General features: G+C 39.4%; 1 protein-coding gene across 1 annotated transcript in view; it reads right to left on the bottom strand.

The window, feature by feature from the left end:
• Positions 1–20,421, bottom strand: part of Adgrg4 (adhesion G protein-coupled receptor G4) — a 113,524-nt gene that overhangs the window by 52,820 nt on the left and 40,283 nt on the right. The window contains exons 3-9 of the mRNA XM_036175699.1: positions 12,741–18,644; positions 10,680–10,774; positions 8,930–8,994; positions 7,416–7,454; positions 6,230–6,283; positions 4,527–4,690; positions 2,701–2,833 (exon numbers count right to left, since the gene is read on the bottom strand). Of these exons, the coding sequence (XP_036031592.1) occupies positions 2,701–2,833; positions 4,527–4,690; positions 6,230–6,283; positions 7,416–7,454; positions 8,930–8,994; positions 10,680–10,774; positions 12,741–18,644 (6,454 nt within the window). The remainder of the gene's footprint in view (positions 1–2,700; positions 2,834–4,526; positions 4,691–6,229; positions 6,284–7,415; positions 7,455–8,929; positions 8,995–10,679; positions 10,775–12,740; positions 18,645–20,421) is intronic.

Genomic DNA, 20,421 nt, shown 5'->3' with positions numbered 1-20,421 from the left:
GATTTGTTCCAGATTAAGATACATCAGGTTTGATCAGCCAAGACCACTTGAAAGGTCTCTGATGACACCATGGCCCAGATGATCCAACATCCAAAATGGTTTCAAGGCAACTGGCTCAGAGGTTTACCCTAACCGACTACTCCATAATCCTAAAATTTTCTTTATGTCCCCCATAAGATACAGCACCCCCCCCCTCCAGCAGGAAGTAGTAAGAGAAACTACGCCCAATTTCCCAAAATTATCAAGCTGGCTTTGGAGATGGAATTGGCTCACTTCTTCTCTAAACCCAGACATACTGCTAAAAAAAAGGTTAAGAGATTTTTGTATCCCAAATCAGAAGAGCCCTCTGGTGTGGGACAGAAAAAAACCAATATTTTTATTTAAAACAGGTTGATTATAAATGCAATCTCTTTCTAAAAAAGAAAAGGGGGTATGATATAGATATAATAGGATAAAAGGTAGATTAAGAAACTTCTAAAGAGCAACAACTTGTTTAAAATGTTTTACATTAGTATAGATTTTAGTCTATGGATACAAACTTAAAGTTAATTTTGTTATACTGTGTATATATTTCTACTCGTGTTTAAGATATTATGTTTGTATAGCTCATTTTAAATTGAAATGGATAATTAAAATAGATTAATAATTAGTCATCTATGATAATCATACTCATAGCCATGTTAGTTAAGTCTTCTAGATATACATAGAGATATTTCAGATAGATAGGTAATCTTCAAATACTTCAAAGACCTACAGAATATGGCATTTACAATACTTTTAAAATTTAAACTTTCTGGACAGTGAGACATGTCTGCTCCTGGCAGCACCAATTTACTTCAGAGAGGAGGATGGGCATTGAAGACACTTCATATGGAATTTATCTTCACCTTGGCAAAAATAGCCATTTGGGCAAGAAACTGTTCTTGCCTGGACTGCTTGATCAACTGGACATGCAGGACCCATAGAAAGGTGACCACTGAACTTTGCTTGACAAAATGGTCCTTCAGATACCTACTTCGCAGAGGAAACTGCCAGACATTCTACAGGACACTGAGAGAAATGACCAAGAGACTCTAGCCCTGTGGGCTGAAGACAGATGCCCCAACTTTACAAAGGAACATTAGGTGACTGTACAGGCTGCCAGCTGTCTCTGTCTACCCTATAAGACTCCCGAAAGTTGCTTACATCCTTCTCCTGGTTCTCAGATAATATTATATCCTTCTGAGGTCCTTGATGTGGTTGAAGACTAGATAGATTTGTCCTGACTGTGGGCCAGGCAGGAATATTCTAACTACACAAAACACCACACAAGAAGAACTTCCTTCCTTCCTCCCTTCCTTCCTTCCCTCCTTTCTTCTGTTCTTTCTTCCTTTCTTTATATGTGTTTGTTGTGGTGATAGTGGTGAGTTTTTATTTTGATGGGGTTTGAGGGGGTGTTGTTTTTTGTTGTTGTTGTTGTTTTGTTTTTAAACAGGGTCTTACTCTGTAAACCAGGCTGTTCTGGAACTTCCTAAGGAGTGCTAGCTAATCTCAGACTCACAGCAGTTCTCCTGTCTTGGCTCTTGGAGCTATGTGACTACAGGTCCAAAACACTCATGTCTGGTTAATGGGACTTTCCAGCATTTAAAGTGAGCTAAGCCTGGCACAGAAAGGCCATATACCTCCCTGCTGCCACAAGCCAGAGAAAGAGACACAAAGAAGTGGCAGTCAAGTTTATAATAACAAATTATCTCTTCAGCTAGAGTACATGGTAAAGGGATGGAGCCAAACAATGACAGGAAAGGCAACCTGCTGTCTTGATGAATGTGCTAGAGGTTTGGACTTCATTCTTTAACAAAAGTCTGCCACAGTAGCAGCCAGACTTCAGCAAATCATGCTGGCAGCATAGTGAATTGGGCTCAGGGAGTAGTGGACTATGAGAAAGCATGGAGTAGTAGTAGGCAAGAGCTAGTAAAGGGTTTGTAGCAAGGAGTGTGCTATAGAGGAGAGGCTCTATGTGAGCTCTGGCTGTGGCTGCCAAAGTTGCTTGCTTTGTTGACTCATTAGATGAAAGCAGGGGTGGGTATGATACAGTCAGAGATGTGGCTTTCTACCAGTGCTTTTAAGCCTCTGTTGAAACCTGCTGCCCCTCTGTTCTCGCCCATTTAAGTTATTTGGCATACACCATTAACAGCAGAGAGTAAGAAAAGAGGGCTGATGATTTTAAAAGGGAAAATGATAAATTGAACAATAGAAGAGTGATGGAGTAAATTATGATGGCCCATCAGCGAGACAGCAGCTGTAGCTGGCTTCGAATTGATCATTAAAAAAGATGAATGCAAAGCATGAAAATGTTTGATAAACTATTGAATGAAAGGGTAAATTACATTATTGGTATGTAAACCATGGTTACCACTACAGAAAACTTAAAGACATACAGAGAAGGGCAAGATTGAGGGTTGGGGGAAGACAAAACAAGTACATGCCAACCTAATAACAGCTATGTTAAGGTGGTGAGGTTGTGGGTGAGTTTTCTCTTTTGTCCTCTTGAAATTTGTGTTATATTACATGTGCATGTGTAACTCTAAAGGGTGAAAGAAAGAGAAAGGATTGGCAGTTGGAGTGAAGGAGGGCATCTAAAAAGAATGATATAGAAACAACCCCCAATGGAGCAGCCCTTGTTGCATATAAACTAGCATTGGGAACCTCACAGATACATACCAGATTCTTGTGACGTTCCTATTCTCATTTTTAATGCACCTTGCTTGGGCTGTCTCAGTAGGGTCAGTTAATGGCCACTTATATGTCCCTTTGTATTTTGAGGGTGTTTCATCTGCTTCACATTTTCCTGGCTCTACAGAGAAAAATGTATGCAACATTTTCAAGGGCAAAAGGCACTTAAAAGTATCATGAACATCCATTATGACCCATCCTTATTACCCTGCACACGACCATCAGCATATACAAGAGGTAACCATTTCAACAAGGATATTTAAACTAAGCTTCCTGGAAACCAGTTTTAAATTTAACTTTGGTTTAAATAAACCTTTCAGTGTAACCTCAAGTTTAGTCCTTTTCATTAGAATCACCCATTGGTGGGGGTGGGGGTGCTTTTTCCCATTTTAAAAAAATTCTTTGATGTATATAATGAAATTTGAAAAGTGATTTTTAAGGTGCTAGATATACATTGGGGAAAAATTCAAACCACAGAAGTGGTACTAAGATTACAACTGGAGTCCCTGTCTGCTTATTGTCTTTCTTCCCAAGTATGCACTGTTGTTATCATTTTGCCATGTAACCCAGGAGACTGTGGACAGACATCTCTTCCCCATGATAGTCATCTCCTTCTTAATGGTCTCAGGTGGATTTGGTTTCAATAAAATCAGTATGCCTGCCATGACCAATACACACAGGGCCACGATGTCTCTGCTGACAGTGCTGAAGGATAAAACTGAAACTCCCCCAATAGAAGGCTGCTGAGCCACACTTTTGCTACCAGGCCTTGTCATACTAAGAGAGATGTGGTCTAAGCTGAGTCTATGTGAAAGTCTCCAGTCCTTACAGAGTGCTTACTGCATCTATGACTCTTGACATTTTCCCTTAGATAGTGACAGAGTGACCCAAAAAGTGAGCCAGCCAGATCTGTCTAATCTTCTCTATGAGCAAGCAAGAAACTCACCTCCTCTCACTTCCAGGACATGCTAATTAGTGTTATTTACATGGTGGGCTCTGACTGTGGCCTCCACTCTTCTCTGCCTCCATGCCACTCTAACCTTGTGCAAGCACAAGTCTCTGCTCTTTAATTGCCAAGGACAGTCCATTCTAATGCATGTGTGTTAACTCAAAGTGTTTATAGCAGTGTACTGGGGAAAGGGACAAAGCTGGCAGCAATGGGAAGGAGGAGGTACAGTGGCCTGGTAGCCTTTCTCTTTTACCACTGAAGCTTTCCTAATTAGAAAAGAAAACGTCTATGAGGGAAATCTGGGACAGTTCCCAGATCATTTCCTACGATGAACAGGTTGGCTGAATCAGTCAATAAATTAGCAATTATCTATAGGGCATGTATTGTGTGTAAGGACGAAGCCAACCCCCCATGTCTCCAAGTTTTCATACCAGAGAGGCAATCTTCTCACACTACTCATAGACCAGCCACTGCTGATATTCATAGATGACCAATAGTCCCTTGTAAAGTCTCTGTTATTCATTTATAAACTCTTAAAGGTAGAAAGTCATCAGCACATATGGGCATAAGTTTACGTGGAAAGATGACTTCTTAGCTGGGCATAGTGACTCATACCTATAAGCCCAGCATCCAACACTTAGGATGCAGAGGCTGAGGTAGGAGGGCTTCAATGAGGTAAAGACTTACTTGGCCTATATAGTGGGTTCCCAACCACCATGGGATACAGACAGAAACCTTGTCTAAAAATAAATAAATAATAAACCTTTTCTTCCCTTTGAACTTAAGCACCTTTACAGTATATTCACTATGAGTTTTATAATAAGAAAAGTGCATTCATACTGAAGTACCCCACCAAAAGCATTACCTAGCTTTTCCACTACAACATGGTCAGACTTCACCAGTAGAGTCAATTGATCTTGTGTGAAGTTTGCATGTGTGAGGTTCCCGTGTATCTTTGTTCGGATCCTGCTGATCAGTTCCACTGATTCCATAGAAGAGTTGGCTTTTATAATGACCCAACAGGCACAACTACAAACAAGGCAAAAAAAAAAAAAGAAAGAAAGAAACACTGCAGTCAGGTCAACAGTGTGAAAATTTGGCCAGTGCTGCTGAAATTCTATAGAGTTGCCCTTATTGGTAGGCCATAAATATTAAATATTGTATAGCCACTAAATGATAGATGTTGAGAAATGATGAAAGACTGTACAGGGAAATATTATAATAAATTTTCTTGCATCCATCCAAAAAGGACAACTCAAAACCTATTTTAAAAAGAATGGTCTACAACATTTGTAATATGTTGAATTGCCTAGCCAGAAGAATTCTCTAGGAGTTTGTAATAATTAATAGGGAAGACAAAGTACTCAGGAGTTATTATTTCAGAGAAAACCTTTTATCGTTCTGCCCCTTCAATTTATTCATCATTACTGCAATAGGGCAGATAGGCACATGTCCAATTAGTCTATACAGAAGTGTTCTACTGAAGGTTTAGTTCTATAAAAGACTAACAATGATGATAATGATAGCTAACAATTCTGGAGTTCTTGCTCCACATGTTTTGATTCATTTAATTATCATAAAACCTTATGAAGTAGTGATGTTATGATTCCCATTCTACAGATGAGAGAACTGAGGCTTAGGGAGGTAACATTTCCTGCAAAATCTACCAAGCATTTTTATCCACTAAAAGATAATAAAGAATAGAGCAGTCCCTGACTTCAATCTCTACAATAAGTTCTTTTAATATTCTAGATTACTCTAGTATTCTACTGGTGAGAATATTTCAGACTCACAAACTTGGCTACTCCTTTTTTCCATTTCCATTTTTGCACATAGCTTTTGATGAACATGCTCACTGAGCTTCCTAACAGTTGTTGGAAGTTAGATGCCCTGGCCTTTATGTCAAGTTTCTCCATATGACAAATCAAAAGAATTCCTATCTTTTCCCTGACTTATATATAAGTGGTGTATTAAACTACACTCATCCTACCACTTCTGATTGGAGCCCATCTCTTCTCTGAGTTCATATTTCCATTATAAAGAGGACTCTGCTGTTTGAACCTCTCCTCCTCGCTTACAGATGACCCTCAGTTCAGCACCTTGGACATGTCAATAATCTCTTCCTGAGCCGCCTTTGGCTCTATGTCCTTCATGGTGTGTATCAAACAGACAAGCAATAGCCATTGTTCCAAGAGAATCTTGCCCATTAGTGTGAATACTATCTGGGGTGTTTTCCATGGGGTTGTCATTGTTTTCGCAGCATGTCATTGACATTATTGACCATAACAAACATTTTATTTTCCCATCCCAAATTACAACTATTTTGGACCCCATTTCCTCTTCACTATAAAGAGGCAGAAGACAGGCTGCTAAGACTGTGCTATGACCAATGGAAACGACTTAGTCTGTGAATATAAAAGCTTAATTAGAGCAGCTGTGAAATAACCACCAGGTACTTTCATCTGCTTCTGACAACTCTCACCAAAAGGCTGCACAGTGCACATGCGGAATTAGAAAGAAGGCAAATAAGAACTAAATGTACCAGCTATGAATAAACTTATCTCCTACCTGTATGGTATATGAAAAATTGTAGCAATTCCTTGACCTTTTTTCTGTTCCAATCCATGCAAAAAAAAGAAAAAGAAAGAAAGGACACAGTCACTGAAATCTTTGAACAAATGTCAAATTTAAATAGAGGGCTTATCATTAACAAGAAAATCATAATTATTCTTTACATTCACACAACCACTGCTTTCTTCAAATATCCCTAAAGCACACTAATGTGTTTAATCTTCAAACCAAGCCTGAAGAGTGGCTAATACATGGACTGTCACTCCACTTTCTAGATGAAACAACTGACTCTCAGGGATGTTAATGATCTACTCAGCATCCCAATCCAAACCTTCTGGATACTGACATGGTACTGAAGATAAACATAAAATGTTTAATCATCCTAAGCTGAGTTAGCACTTAATAGATATTGGCTAGTTCTGTATGTCTAACAGATAAGGAAATGGAGGCACAGAAGGGTTGATTCATTTGCCCCACTTCCCACAGTCAGAATGTGAAGGAACTAGGAGCTTTGGCAAATTACCACATTAGAGCTTTTACACATAGTACTTACAGAAAATTCAGTTAAACTGTCTTAGTTATATTTCAGTCATATTGTATGTTGCATTTTTAAATTCTGACTGCTGTTTATAGCAAGTATTTTAAATGATGGCAGATGACTTAGAGTGAACTATTGGATTTGCTGTATTTTATGAAGTCAAAATATTTATCTCATATTTAAATGTCTTGAAAGCTGTGTGGTTTCTAACCATTTTTGAGTATACCACTGCACAGTTTTAAGGAGCTGAAATAAGTACTGGAATCAGGGTCAAAGAAGATGGGAGCTTGTCTGCTGGGCTCTAACTACAAATACATACTAGAGGAGGGGTTTAGATTTGTGAGGTGAGTTGTGGACTTACAAACAATTGCATCTTGGAAGAGTAAGGCTTTTCTGTGAGATGTGTCCACAATCAAGAAATAATACTATTATTTATGATTCCTAAGCCACACAGTCATTTTAGAAGAAACAGAGGGTTGATTTCTTGGTAGGTCCCTGTGCCAATCCTAAAGGAAATAATTTGACCCTCAACTTGCACCACTGAATTTGCCTGGTAATATACTCCTAGGAAAAAGAGCTATTTACTTATAGTTAATCATTTTCAGAATGGGTCACAAGTAGGTTCATTTTGAAAAACTACTTACAATATGTCTGTACATGTCCATCTCTTCTTTAGAAGTCTTTCTGTATCAAAAGCATCACAAAATTATAGAAAATGAAATGTAGCACCAAATGCATGGATTACAAGGTAAGGCTAATGACAGGTGAGAGGTAGTATAATTCCAACAGTGCTGGGGCTCCAAGGGGACCCTTGAAGGGAGCTTCATCATTGTTTGCATGCTAAAGACTTGCTCAGCAGCAGTGCATTAAAGAATACATGTACAGTAGTGGGAATTACTCAGATATCTACATAATCATGAAAGTGAACAAGGTAAGCTCAAAATGGTGGTACATGCCTTTAATTCCCCTAGCTCTGAGCAAAAGTAGGTAGATCTCTATGAGATTGAGCCCAGCCTGAGTCTACATAGCAAGTTCCAGGACAGTCAGAGCTACACAGTGAGACCCTGTCTCAAAAAAAAAAAAAAAAAAAAAAAAAGAAGAAGAAGAAGAAGAAAAGAAAAGAAGCTAACTTTCATATTATGACATAGAAGATGTGCATGAGAAGTATATAGATTAGGAAGTCTCTTACTAAATACATTTTAAAAACTAGAGGAATATATGGTATTAGATGTACACAGGTATTCTTCAAAGGGTAGGAAAAACATGGGCTTTATAGATTTTCCATATTCATGTCAGCAATTTCTATACATTAATTCTACATAGATTCTTCAGCAGCAACATTACTTTCACATTGAATAAAAACAACATGTGACTTTTAAAACAATATGAGAGACTCCAAATACCTCCTGTTCGATTTCAATCTTTGGGGGGGGGGGGGGGGTGTTGAATTTCTGTGTCTAGTCAAAATTCTTATGTTGAAGTCTAATGAGATAATACTAGATAATACTCTTTGGAAGGTAATCAGGTAACAAGGGTGGAACCCCCATGAACAGCACTTGTGAACTAGTAAACATTTTATGTAAAGACAGAAGTGCCTCCTGTCTGTGCCCCTAGCATGTGAAGACTCAAAAAGGTCCTTCCTCAGGATCCAACCACACTGATCTCACATTCTCCCAAACTGTGGGGAAACCAGATGCTGTGGTGGCAGCCAATTAGTCTGTGGTATGTATTGCTATTGTAGCCCACACTAAGACAATAACCAGTGATAATCTTCATTTATAAATAATCCTTCACAACCGTATTTCTGTTTGAACACATGAGAGAAACCAAAGAGGCAACACATAGAAAGTAGGCAGTCACATGTGATAGTATTCTGAGGTGGCACTTAGTGCGAGGCGTCTGAGTCCCCTAGTCCAGATGGGCCAAAGACTTTCTCTCCTGAAAGTGGATTTGTTACCCTGAGAGTAAGATGCTGCCAAATGAGTCTGATTTACTGTTTTCCTCTCTGTATTCTTTTCTTTTCTTTTGTTCTTCCGTTGGTTTTACAACCTACAGTGAGACAAATGTGTTCTTCATTCCTAAATATCAACAAGGGAAACTCACAGACCCAGGTGGTCCCTCTATTTCCCTTCAACTCACAGAAGATGCCATTTACATACCTGCTTTTGATTTGAATAGCCAAGTTAGCAAGAGAAAATTCGCTGTTTTGAAACATAAAATTTAACTGTAAAAGCAAAAAGCAGAAAAAGAAAAAGAAAAAAGGGGATGGTCAGTGTCTGTACGGCCTCTCTTCCATTTTTAAGTCAAGGAAGTCCCTTGGGACAACGTGAGCTGCAGTTGTCATTTCAGTGAACCCAATGTTTCCAACCTGCTACAGTTTTGTTTTTGTTTTTGTTTTTGTTTTAAACACACTGTTAGGAGCTAAGGGGCCCTCCAACTTAACTTCAAATATGGAAGCCCCAATCTGCAATGTGATCGATCGTATTTGTCTATCGAGCCGTTAGGGGGTGACTAAAGTGAAAGGTCGAGCCCAAACCCAATAAGAATTGTTCTCCCTATAAAAGGACAAAGAGAAAGCCGAGGTGCATGCGCACAGAAGAAACACCATTTGAGGCACAGCAAAGCTCACCCAAATCTCAGCCTCCTAGCACTGTCCCAGGAAGCTTCTACCCCACCCTGACTCCCATCCAGATCTGGGAGATTACAAATGGCTGTGTTAAAGTGTAGCTTTACAGGCAGCCTGAACACTCCCAGACACTTACTATTTTCGAGCACTTAGAATTGGGTCATACACACTTGAACACAAGTGCTAATGGAGAACAGGAAAACCAATATGATCATTCACTGCCGTGCCTAAGGTGCACATTGGTGTTGTTACTTACGTGAAGACCATTTGATGATAGCTATTAAATTGTAAAATGTTCATGACATTTGATTAAAAACTTAAAAACTAATCCTATAAAAATATTTAGTGGTCTCTAAAATAACTGGGGACTATTTAAAATAGAGAAAATATTGTTTTGTCACTATTTAAAACAGAGAAAATATATAAACAACCTAAATGCCTGCTAATAGACATCTAGATTTGAAAATGAAATGAAAATCTCTGTTACAGACATATAGTAAAATCTTAAGCTTCCGCTAAATTGTAAACGGCAGAGCTTTTTCCACTACCACAAATATGCTCAGAGATACACAGTAAAGTGTTACTGGTGTTCATTACTGGTAAGATATTTCCTAGTCTGTACAAGGATTTGGGTTTGCTCCCTGGAATTGAAAAAACCTACAGGTAACTAACTAGCAAGGGAGTGGGTTAAAGAGAGGCATAATTAGTATGATATCAATTCTTTTTCTGAAAAAACACACACCCATAACTGCATAGAAAAATCTCATAGAATATACCTTAACTTATTAAGAAGAACAGTAGAGGACAGGAGTTGCCTGTTTCAGGTGTCTTCATATGAACTACAATTGCACAGTATGCATTAGTTTTATTATCAAAAAATTAAGGACAAGTAAAATATTTACTGTGTTGTAGACAAACAAAAACTAAAGTACAGAAAATAAATCTACATGAACACTATGCTATAGACTTTGTCATCACTGCTCTATTTTCCCCAGCTAGGAAAATGCGGCAATGACTCAGGATTTGTCTCTGTGGTGGATTTGTACATATCTCAACAAATAAAAATAACATCTCATAAAAAGCTTTCAACACTGCTACTATGAAAGAAATTACATACATCTTCAGAGTGTTGCCTACAGAGTAAATACATGTGCAGTGAAAACAATCTAAACTGATTATCCGTGAAATGGGTTATCAGTAGAAAAGGGAATCTACTTTCAATCTACCCAGTCTTGGTCATGTGTATTCAACAAGTACCATAAATATTTAAAAGAGCATTTTACCCAATCTTTTGTAAATTCATGAATAACAGTAGTAATGAGGACTCTTGGCTCTTCATCAAAGACAGAGAAGCTCATTTTGGTATTATAGAAGGAAACTGGAATGAAAAATAAATAGATTAATTTTTGTTATTTACATCAAGGAATCTGAATCCTCAAAATTTGATCAGAAGTGCTCTCCCATTGTAAAGCAAACAAAACTGATTTATTTTCATTCCTAAATTTTGTTTAGTTTAACATCAATAATTGGCATTTGGGGCTACATAACCAAGAGCAAAACATGCAAGGTGCTACCATCCCATCTTGGCTTTGATTATGTAGCCATTTTCCTGGATTTCAACGAAGTTTCTACACAGACTTGCTGCAAATCCCCTAAATTCTGTACTTTTATTGGCCAACTGATTTCTAGCTCATTCAATAGCCACACTAAATGCTGTTTTAAGATCATTTATCCTAATAAAGTAATTGTTTTCTCCTCACTGCCTTCTTTCTCCTTCAGAGTTTTCTCTATTTATGTTCCTCTTGATCTTGTCTTGTAGTATATTTATTTTACAATCTTTTTTTTTCTTTTTTTGTTTTTTTTTTTTTTTTTTTTTGGGGTTTTGTTTTGTTTTGTTTTGTTTTGAGACAAGGTTTCTCTGTGGAGTTTTGGTGCCTATCCTGGACCTCACTCTGTAGACCAGGCTGGCCTCGAACTCACAGAGATCCGCCTGGCTCTGCCTCTCAAGTGCTGGGATTAAAGGCATGAGGCACAACCTCCTAGCTTATTTTATAATCTTAAGAGTTACAATTCCAAGCCAAGGAAATGGATCAGCAAATAAAAGCACTTGCTATCAAGCTTGATGATCCAATGAGCTGAGTTCGATTCTTGGGACTCAGATGGTGGAAAGAGAGAACTGGTTTCTACAAGTTGTCCACCTTCCTCAACAAGGACACAGTTATATACATGCCCATGCACATACATACATAAAATATATAAACAAATAGGGGCTGCAGAAACAACTCAGCGGTTAAGGGCATTTGCTGCTTTTGCAGAGGACCTGTGTTAGGTTCCCAACACCCATATGGTAGCTCACAACCACTTGTAACTCTATTTCCAGGGGATCCAACACCTTTTTCTGGCCTCTTTGGGCACCAGGCAAACATGTGATGAAGATATATTCATGCAAGCAAAATACTCGTACATATAAAGTAATATAAAAAAATAACAAAAATGAAATAAGTAAATGTTTTAAAAGTTGCAGAACCATTCAAATTTGAACAATATGGATGTCAGACACTCCCTAACTATGGATAAGTATTTCTAGTCAGTTAGATGTAGGGATTAGAAAGGGCTCAGACCTACACAGGTTGTGTGTATGTGTGTGTTATTTTGTTGTTGTTATTGGTGTTGGTGGTGGTGGTGGCGGTGGCGGTGGTGGTGGTGGTGGCGGCGGCATGCACGTGCACACACACATGCATATTTTCTGTTGTATAGTAAGCATCATCAGACCTAGGGGCATATGACCCTTTTTTTATTTATTACATATATTGGTTGTTTTGCCTACATGTATGTCTGTGCACTGTGTCCATGCCTGGTACCTGAAAATGTCAGAAGAATGCATCAGATCTCCTGGAACTATAGTAACATGGGGGGTTGAGCCTCCATATAGGTGCTGAAAATTGAACCAGGGTCCCCTGGAAAAGCAGACAGTGCTCTTAATAACTGAGCCATCTCTCCAGCCCTCCCACCCCCAGTATGACCCTTTTACAGGGTAAAGATGATGTTCTTAGTCTGTATTCACATGGGCAGAGTCACAGTCAGTACATCAAGAACAAAACAACTGTAAGGGATGCTTCAAAATGCCATGCAGGGTGAAAAGATCCATTTGTAATATATTTAAGTAAAGACAAGAAATATGGACTGAGAGTTCTGTGCTTAGACAAGTTACTTGTGTGCCAAAGACCTTAAGGAGATAAGAAATACATGCACCTTCCCCCTCATTTTCTGTCTTCAGAAAACGTAGAGAACAAATGGGCCATGCATTGTTCATACAGTCTGTTAAGGGTATATGAATAAAGTACCTGTAGACACTGTAGCAATCGGTAAAGTAGATGCTTGTGTAAACAGAAAGGAAAATGTGGAGTCTATCCAGGTTGTCTTAAAAGATGAAGAGATTAGTGAAGACCCAGTTGCTGTAGAAGGATGTGTCATCTCAGCAGGCATCCACGGAAATGAGGGCGCTGCAGCTATGGATGTAGTAGTGGCTATATTCATAACAGAGTCCAGTGTGGATTTAGGAGGAATTAAAGTATGGGATACTGATGTAGTTGGGACTTTACTCCACACAGCTGTTTTTGTAGGGCTAGACACAGATGGAGAACCTATAGGTATGTCTTGATTAGTTATAGAGGGTGATATACTCATTCTATTAAAGGACACAGTCCAGGAGTTGTCAGCCACAGTAGTCCTGGGGGATGATTCAAGGGCTGTAGGATTGTGTGGACTGTGATCTTTGTTTTTTGTAGATCCAGGCAGAGAAGTCAGAGAGTCAGCAGTGATGATGTCCATTGTAGCTACAGGAGTGCTTTGGGTAGGTATGGTGCTTCCATCAGAAAAGGGTTCTGTTGTAAAGTTAGGGGGTGTTGCTATTATGTCAGAAGCTGGAAACGTGGACTCTGCCATTTCTCCTGCAGGTGAAGTTAGAAAATGCGGAGGATTAGATACAGATGTCAGAGAGCCTGAAGGGAGACTAGATAAGCTCCAAGTCAGTGAGGTAGCCCCGGAAATGGCAGCCCACATAGTAGGGAGAACTATGGAAGACACTGATAATGATGTATTCTCAGTAAGCCTAAAAGTAGGAAGGCTTTCTAATGTAAAACTTGATGGCATCGCTGTAATATCTCTAGAAACCAGACCAATCTGAGATGTTGACAATGTCCCAGGAGTAAAGTGAAGAGTTTCTGTTTCTATTCTGTTTGATGTCATTACATTAGTTGTGAAAACCGGAAACTGAGAGTCTTCATCTCTGGGTGTGTTTCTGAAAGTTGTAAGTAGAGACTGGGTAGTACAAGGTGTGATTCTTGTTCCTTGTGTGGGAAATTCAGCCGTTTGAGATGTAAGAGGAAAGTTGGCCTCAGTACTAGGAGGTGAGTAAAGAAATGACGTCGTCGAAGAAGGTAGGGTTGCACTCGGTTGGGTCCATGAAGGGTATAAAACAGAAGGATTCACGAATGAACTGCTCTTTGTTAGTTCACTGGTTAGCAAAATATTCCCTGACAGGGAAGTCATCTTTCCTGTATCATGGGAAAGATATGTCAGTGTGGATTGTACACTTTCTGGAGGTCTAGGGGTGCCTTTAAAGTTAGTCAAAGATGGGGAGACCTGAATATTCAAGGAAGTATAAAAACTATCTGAAGGAGCAGCTGAAAGCCCACTTGTAGGGATGGTAGTTCTAGAATAGGTATTAATGGACTCTGTCACTCCACCGCTGCTCTCAGTAGATAGGGAAGTGGTGGTAATCCCAGGCAATATGTCCAGAGTGGTAGCCTCATTTTCTTGTGATGATTGCTGGGTTGTTGAAAGTAACGAAGAAAACATGGTCTTTGGGATGAAGGAAATAGCTTCAGTATTCTTAGAACTGAACAGAGAGGAGGTAGTTGTGCCTATAACTGAAGTCACTGTCCCAGCCGCAATAATGGTTGGAATAGTTTTCATAGATGAAAAACCTAATTCTGCTGGAGAGGAAACAGGTGCAGTTGTTTTATTGAATGGCATCTCTACCACTTCTGAATTAGTGAAAGTAGGGTAAACCATTGTGATTTGTGAAGTAGGTCTAGAATGTGACACTGGTGTGATATTCAATGCTGATGCTTGGGTGGTTTTAGTAGTCTTAGGGGGAGGTGAAGACAATGAAGTAAAGAATGCCCTAAGTCTTGTGGAAGTGTCAGAAGAAACCACTGTAGTTGAGAAATCAGAGTCATTAACTGGCATTGAAGGCTTCTTAGACTTAAACCCAGAAGTACCAATAGTACCAATACTTTGCAAATAGCCTGAGTTTATTGTTTGAGAAGACTTAGTCATTAGTATTGTAGGGGTATCAGAAATCTTTTTAGCGGTGACCGCAGTGACATTGAGTGGCAATAAAGACATCTGGTAAGTAGGAGAGGATGTTTCCATAGAGGTCTCCCCAGGCAACTTTGTAGGTTCATTTGGAACAGAAAAGACTGTAGTGCTCCCATTAGGAGTGATCATTGTAAAATTGGTGTTGAGTAGTCCAGTTGTGAAAGGAGAGAGGGACTTAGGTAAAGTCTGTGTGCTTTCAGAAGTGGAAGAAGCAATCCATGCCGACTCAGGCTGTGTTTTAAGTAAAAGCAGGTGTGAAAGAGTTGTGTTGATGAGCACAGGATGTGATTTTCTAGCTGTCCTGGAAATTGTAGTGTCTACAGGTGAAATAGCCTGGTGACCTGTGTCTGGATGAGTCAAAGGAGAGGAACTCACTATCTTTTCCACAGTCCTGGAAGGATATTCCAAAAGGGCACTTGTTCTTTCTTTATCAGGAGACAAAGATTTGGTTATTGTCTGAAGTTGAGAAGGGAGTGCTGTTTCCTCAAGACTAGTCGACCCTTCTGAAACATGAATACCTATTATGGTACTTGAAGTCAGGGTTTGTGTGGTCTGTGTGCTCCCAGAAGTAGATGCAGTTAAATTCCCAGAAGTTGGATTCCCAGGTGGAATCTCCAAAGGCAAATGTGTTTGGTGGCTGGAGATTTCTGTGGTCTCAGAAAATTCTGTGCCTGTCATTTCCCAAGGGAAGGTGCTCTGGGAGTCCAAAATAAAGGAATTCTTGGATGGGGAAAATTCTGCTGCCCTTGTAGTTCTGAGAGCTTTCCCCATGGAGGTGTTGGTCTGTTCATTCTCAGAAGAAAACTTAGAGGTTGCAACTGCCAACTGGGTGGAGATGGGTGTGTTCACAAAATATGTGGTAGATATGGTGTCTACTGAGGTAGTAAGCTTATTGACAGAGGTCAGGGGGGATATGGTCTCACCACCAGTAGGTGACTCTGTGGGTCCAGAAGCCGTATCAACATCCCCACTACTACTAAAAGTATAGGGAAAGCTAAAACCATGAGTTGAATCCTCAACTTGAGATAGAGATGGTGTTGCTACTGATGTAGATGTAGTTGAGCTAACATAAGTAGCGGCCACAAGAGTAATGTTGCTAGGAGGAGGCCTTGAGCAGACAAGAGTGTGTATGGATGGACTTACTAAGTCAGCTGAGACGGAGGGAAGGGTGCTTATAGCCTTAGTTATCACAGGAGTGGGAGGTCTCAGTGAGGGTACCAAAGTCTCTCTCAGAGAGGAAACTGCCGTGAGTGCTGTTGTGGAAGAGATCTCTGGGAACTCTGAAGTGGTATGAAGTGAGTCTCTGTGAGTAGATGTGATATCACTGGTGGTAGAAGCTGTTGGACTCACTGGTGGCACCACTGCTGTGGTCATTGTCACCGTTGGCAGAGGTGATCCAACTGAGAGCACAGATATAGTGAAGTCCCTGGCCAAAGTAGAAGGCTGAGACAGGGTCACTGTGGTCTCATCAAAAACTGCCATTGTGGTGGCAGGAGAGGTGACAGCAGAGACATTAACTGGCAGTGAGAACTTGTGGGTAGTAAGATGAGGGATTGCTGAGGAATGAGTTGCTGCAGTCTGTGGTGACAAGATACAAGCAGACAAAGATACAACTGTCTTCTGTGAAGGAGTAGTGGAAAAAGTGGCTCCCATTATCCTTGTTGAGGAACTCAGAAGTCTGGGGAGTGTCTGGGTACTCACAGAGAAGGATGATGAAGCCGAATTCCCCTCAGATGTCTCTGAAGTCCAGTGTACTGTATAGGTATGGTTCAAGTTAAAGGTTTCTGTAGCACCATCATATGAACTCTTAGGTGTGCTTTTCATCAATTTTGTTGAAAGCCAACTCACTCCCACCACAGTAGTTGCAGTTTCATTACCCAATGCAGTAGTCAATTTTTCTCTATCTGCAAAAGGGGAAACAGTGACAGAAGCTGTCACCATTTGTGCTGATTCATCTGTTGCTTCCAGCATTGCTGAAAATGGAGAAACCTCAGCTACTGCTGCTATAGTTGATTTTACCTTAGGATGATGGGAAGTAGTTTCTTTTGTCACAGTGGTATAGATTCTCTGTGTTGTTGCAGACATTGGTAGAGGGGCCATAGTAATACCAAATGTGCTCATACCATTTGTATCTATTTGTGTTGTCTCAGAAATGCTCTTCTCAGTAGAAAAAGTTGGCTTAATGTCAGCGAGGGTAGACACATCCACTAAAGGAACAACTGTCTCCCTTGATATTGAGGGAAGTTCATTTGCAGCTACTGTGGGGATAGAGTTGCTTTTCTGTAATAAGGTGATGAGTTTAGACTCAGGCTGACTAGTTATAGATGTGATTACAGAAACACTGGAGAAATTACTAAGCCACCTGGATGTTGATTTGAATAGAGCTGTTGTATACCTGGTTGTAGCAGCATCAGAGCTGGTGGTACCCTTGCTATCTGTGGATGCTTCAAGTAGGGTGATATTAATAGTCATGGATGAATTATCCAGGTTAGTAGTACTATCTTGGAATGATGATGTGAGATTTTCATTAGGCATGAATGTAGGTATGGTGGTTGTATTCATAGAGGTTAACAGGATTTGATTTGGCTTAGAAGTCCAAGTAGTCTCATTAGTGAAGAACTGATAGTCAATTTTATCAGTTACAGATATGAGACCTGATTCAGATGCATTATATGTAGAAAGTGACTTAGCAGAAATCGAAGTAAGCGTGGGCTCATCAGTTGTGGGTATATTCTGGGTGTATACTAGCCCCTCCATTGCAGGGAAGAGTGAAGTTTCAGCCAATGTAGGGACAAGTTTGGTTCTGGGAGTTAAGGCTAGATGTGTACTCTTAGTATCAATGATTGTCTGTTCACCCTGAGTTCCAGTTACTGGAGAGGATGTAATAGAAGAAAAGAGCATAGAAGAGGTCTCTTTAGGCATTGGGGTATATATAGCATCCTCTATGCTCAGTGAAAAGACATCTTGAGAATTTGTAGATACTGACTCTGTTTTCACTGTTCTTGGGGTAGATGTGATCCTCACAGGCAACACTGAATGGACTGTAAACGCCATTTCTGCATCAGTTGTTGACAAGGTAGATGCCACCTGATTTCCAGGAAATACAGAATTCATAGGAGCAGCTGTGGAGGTGAGCAAAGATTCTGCTGGGAAGGTTGATTCAATCCCAATGTCAGTAGTAATAGCTGAAGTCTCTTCTAGTGTGGACCAAGATGCAGTTCTGGCAATTGAAGATACAAGAAATTCATGCCCAGATTTAGAGGTATGGAGTATAGCATCATCTGTGGATTTGTGTTTGGGCTGAGATGTTGTAGACATGGATGTTGATTCAGTCATCAAAAATGAAGTTGCATTCCCAAAAGCTGACTGGGATTTAGTTGCTAAAGTTTCAGATACAATATAATTCTTGGTAATTCCAGATGTGTTAAAGAAATCAGTAGCTGTAGTTGGATGAAAGGTTTCAGTACCCATGACTTCCAACATTTTTGTAGTCTTTGTTTTTCCTAAATTTGAGTGTTGAGTTACTTTCATTGAACCAGTAGCACTACGAATGTGTGTACTCTGAATAGACAGAGGGATAGATGTTGAAGTAAACAAGACGTCTGCTGAAAATGTAGCTGTCTGGGCCATAGATGTCTTTAAATCTTTTGATGCACTCACTGTTGCTAGAGGTGAGGGTATTGTATTAGAATAAGGTATGGCTGCATGATTGATTGTAGAAACAGACATGCTTTCTGATGACACTGTGGAAAGATGTACAGTCTTCTGTGGGTTTAGCCCAGTAATTTGGAAAGGAGTTGTTAAGTTTATTTGCTGTGAAACAGTTGTACTTGTTTCTTGGATTGTCATATTTTCAGAAACAACTGAAAAATCAGAAAGCATGTGTTACTTTAGATTCAGCCTTAGAAATTAGAGACAATTCTTTAAGAAAGAGCTCTATAATTTCTTTTCATTTTAAAGAGAGATAAGTATCAGATATAATCATGTTGTTTGATTACTTAATTTTTCTTAAGAAGATTTTCTACTTTGTAAATCTCTATCTGATTTTCATAATACCCTGGGTAAATATCTAGTAGGGAGACATCCATTACATAGTATCTGCATAAAAGATATGGGCACTTGTACAGAACTATACACTGATTGAGGTGATTCACCTTTGGAAAGGGACCTATCAAAACTCATGGAAGAAGAAATCAATAGCCTGATTAGTTCACATCCATTACTGAAACTCCATTGTGAAGTTAAAAAGCTTCCCTAAGACTTCAGCTTTGGATTCAGTCGGATGCAGTTTTAGATCCTGGCCTCATATCTTGCTTTAAGGCCTTCATCTACCCCTCTGTGCTTCAGCACCTTCCTCTATGGCATGAGAATTATAACCCTTCCTTAGAAAACTTTCCCGACACTTGTGAGTTAATATGTGTAAACCATCAAGCTTAGTATCTGGTGCATAGAAAGTAATTTAAAAAAACAGTTTCTTTGATTTTTGAGTTAATTAAATCTCATTTCTTCCCTTTTCCCCACAAGGCAGGGTCTTGCTATGGAGACCAGATTGATCTCAATTCCTCACCTTTCTGGTTCAAGAAATTATGGGCTCACAGTTCTCTGGCCAGCTGCCTTGTTCAAATTTCTATCAATCATTAGAACACTGAAGATTGAAAATGTTTTATTTGGAACCTCAGGATCAAAAAGTCTTGAAACCTGACCATTTATGTGTGTGCATATGAATATATATGTATTGATTATGCATCCTTGCATATGTTGTAAATCTGTATTATAGACATTATAAATAAGTGTAATAGGAATTTCAAAGGCTGTGATAAAATAAATACAATTTATAATATTTTCTAGCACCTTATTGTAGTGTCTGTTCGCCTCATTTGACAGTGCAACCTTGCTTTGAAGAGCACAGGAAAATAGTTTATGCACCTTTCAAGTAGGTTAAACTTCACAAATATGGTGAATACCATTAGAAGTTCTCTGAGGAACAGAAAGATTTCTACCATGTCTCCTTCCCTTAAAGAGCTCATACTCTTACTGGAAATATTATTGAGATATTTTGCTCAGTTGGGTTTTTTTGTTTGTTTTTTGTTTGTTTGTTGTTTGTTTGTTTGTTTGTTTGGTAGAGACAAGGCCTCACTATTTAGTTCAGACCTAAAACTCACTCTGTAACATAGGCTAGTCTAACTCAGGATCCTTACATCATAGCTTTCCAAGCACTGGGAAGCACAGGCATGTGCTACCACACCTGGCTAGAAATGTTTTTGTTTGCTTGTTTGTTTGTTTGTTTGTTTGTTTGTTTGTTTAATAAAAGATAAAATAGCATTTTGAATAAAACAGTAAAGTGATATGATTTATAAGAAAGCCAACAATGGAATATAATCAGGCTCCATATATCTTTGAAGTACAATAGCAAACTAATGTAGCAAAAGAACAAAACTGGCTTGATGAGGAGAAGCTAGCTTAGAGCAGTGGTTCTCATTCTGTGAGTCGCAACTCCTTTGAGGGGTCAAACAAGAGTTGTGTATCAGATATCCTGCATATCAGCTGTTTACATTAGGATTCATAACAGTAGCAAAATTACAATTATAAAGTAGCAATGAAAATAACTTGGTGGTTGGGGGGTCACCACAGCATGAAGAA

Source organism: Onychomys torridus, chromosome X, assembly GCF_903995425.1.
Source record: "Onychomys torridus chromosome X, mOncTor1.1, whole genome shotgun sequence".
Taxonomy (NCBI): Eukaryota; Metazoa; Chordata; class Mammalia; order Rodentia; family Cricetidae; genus Onychomys; species Onychomys torridus.
Note: the sequence above shows the minus strand (reverse complement) of the source record. Positions and strands in the feature narration are given on the sequence as shown.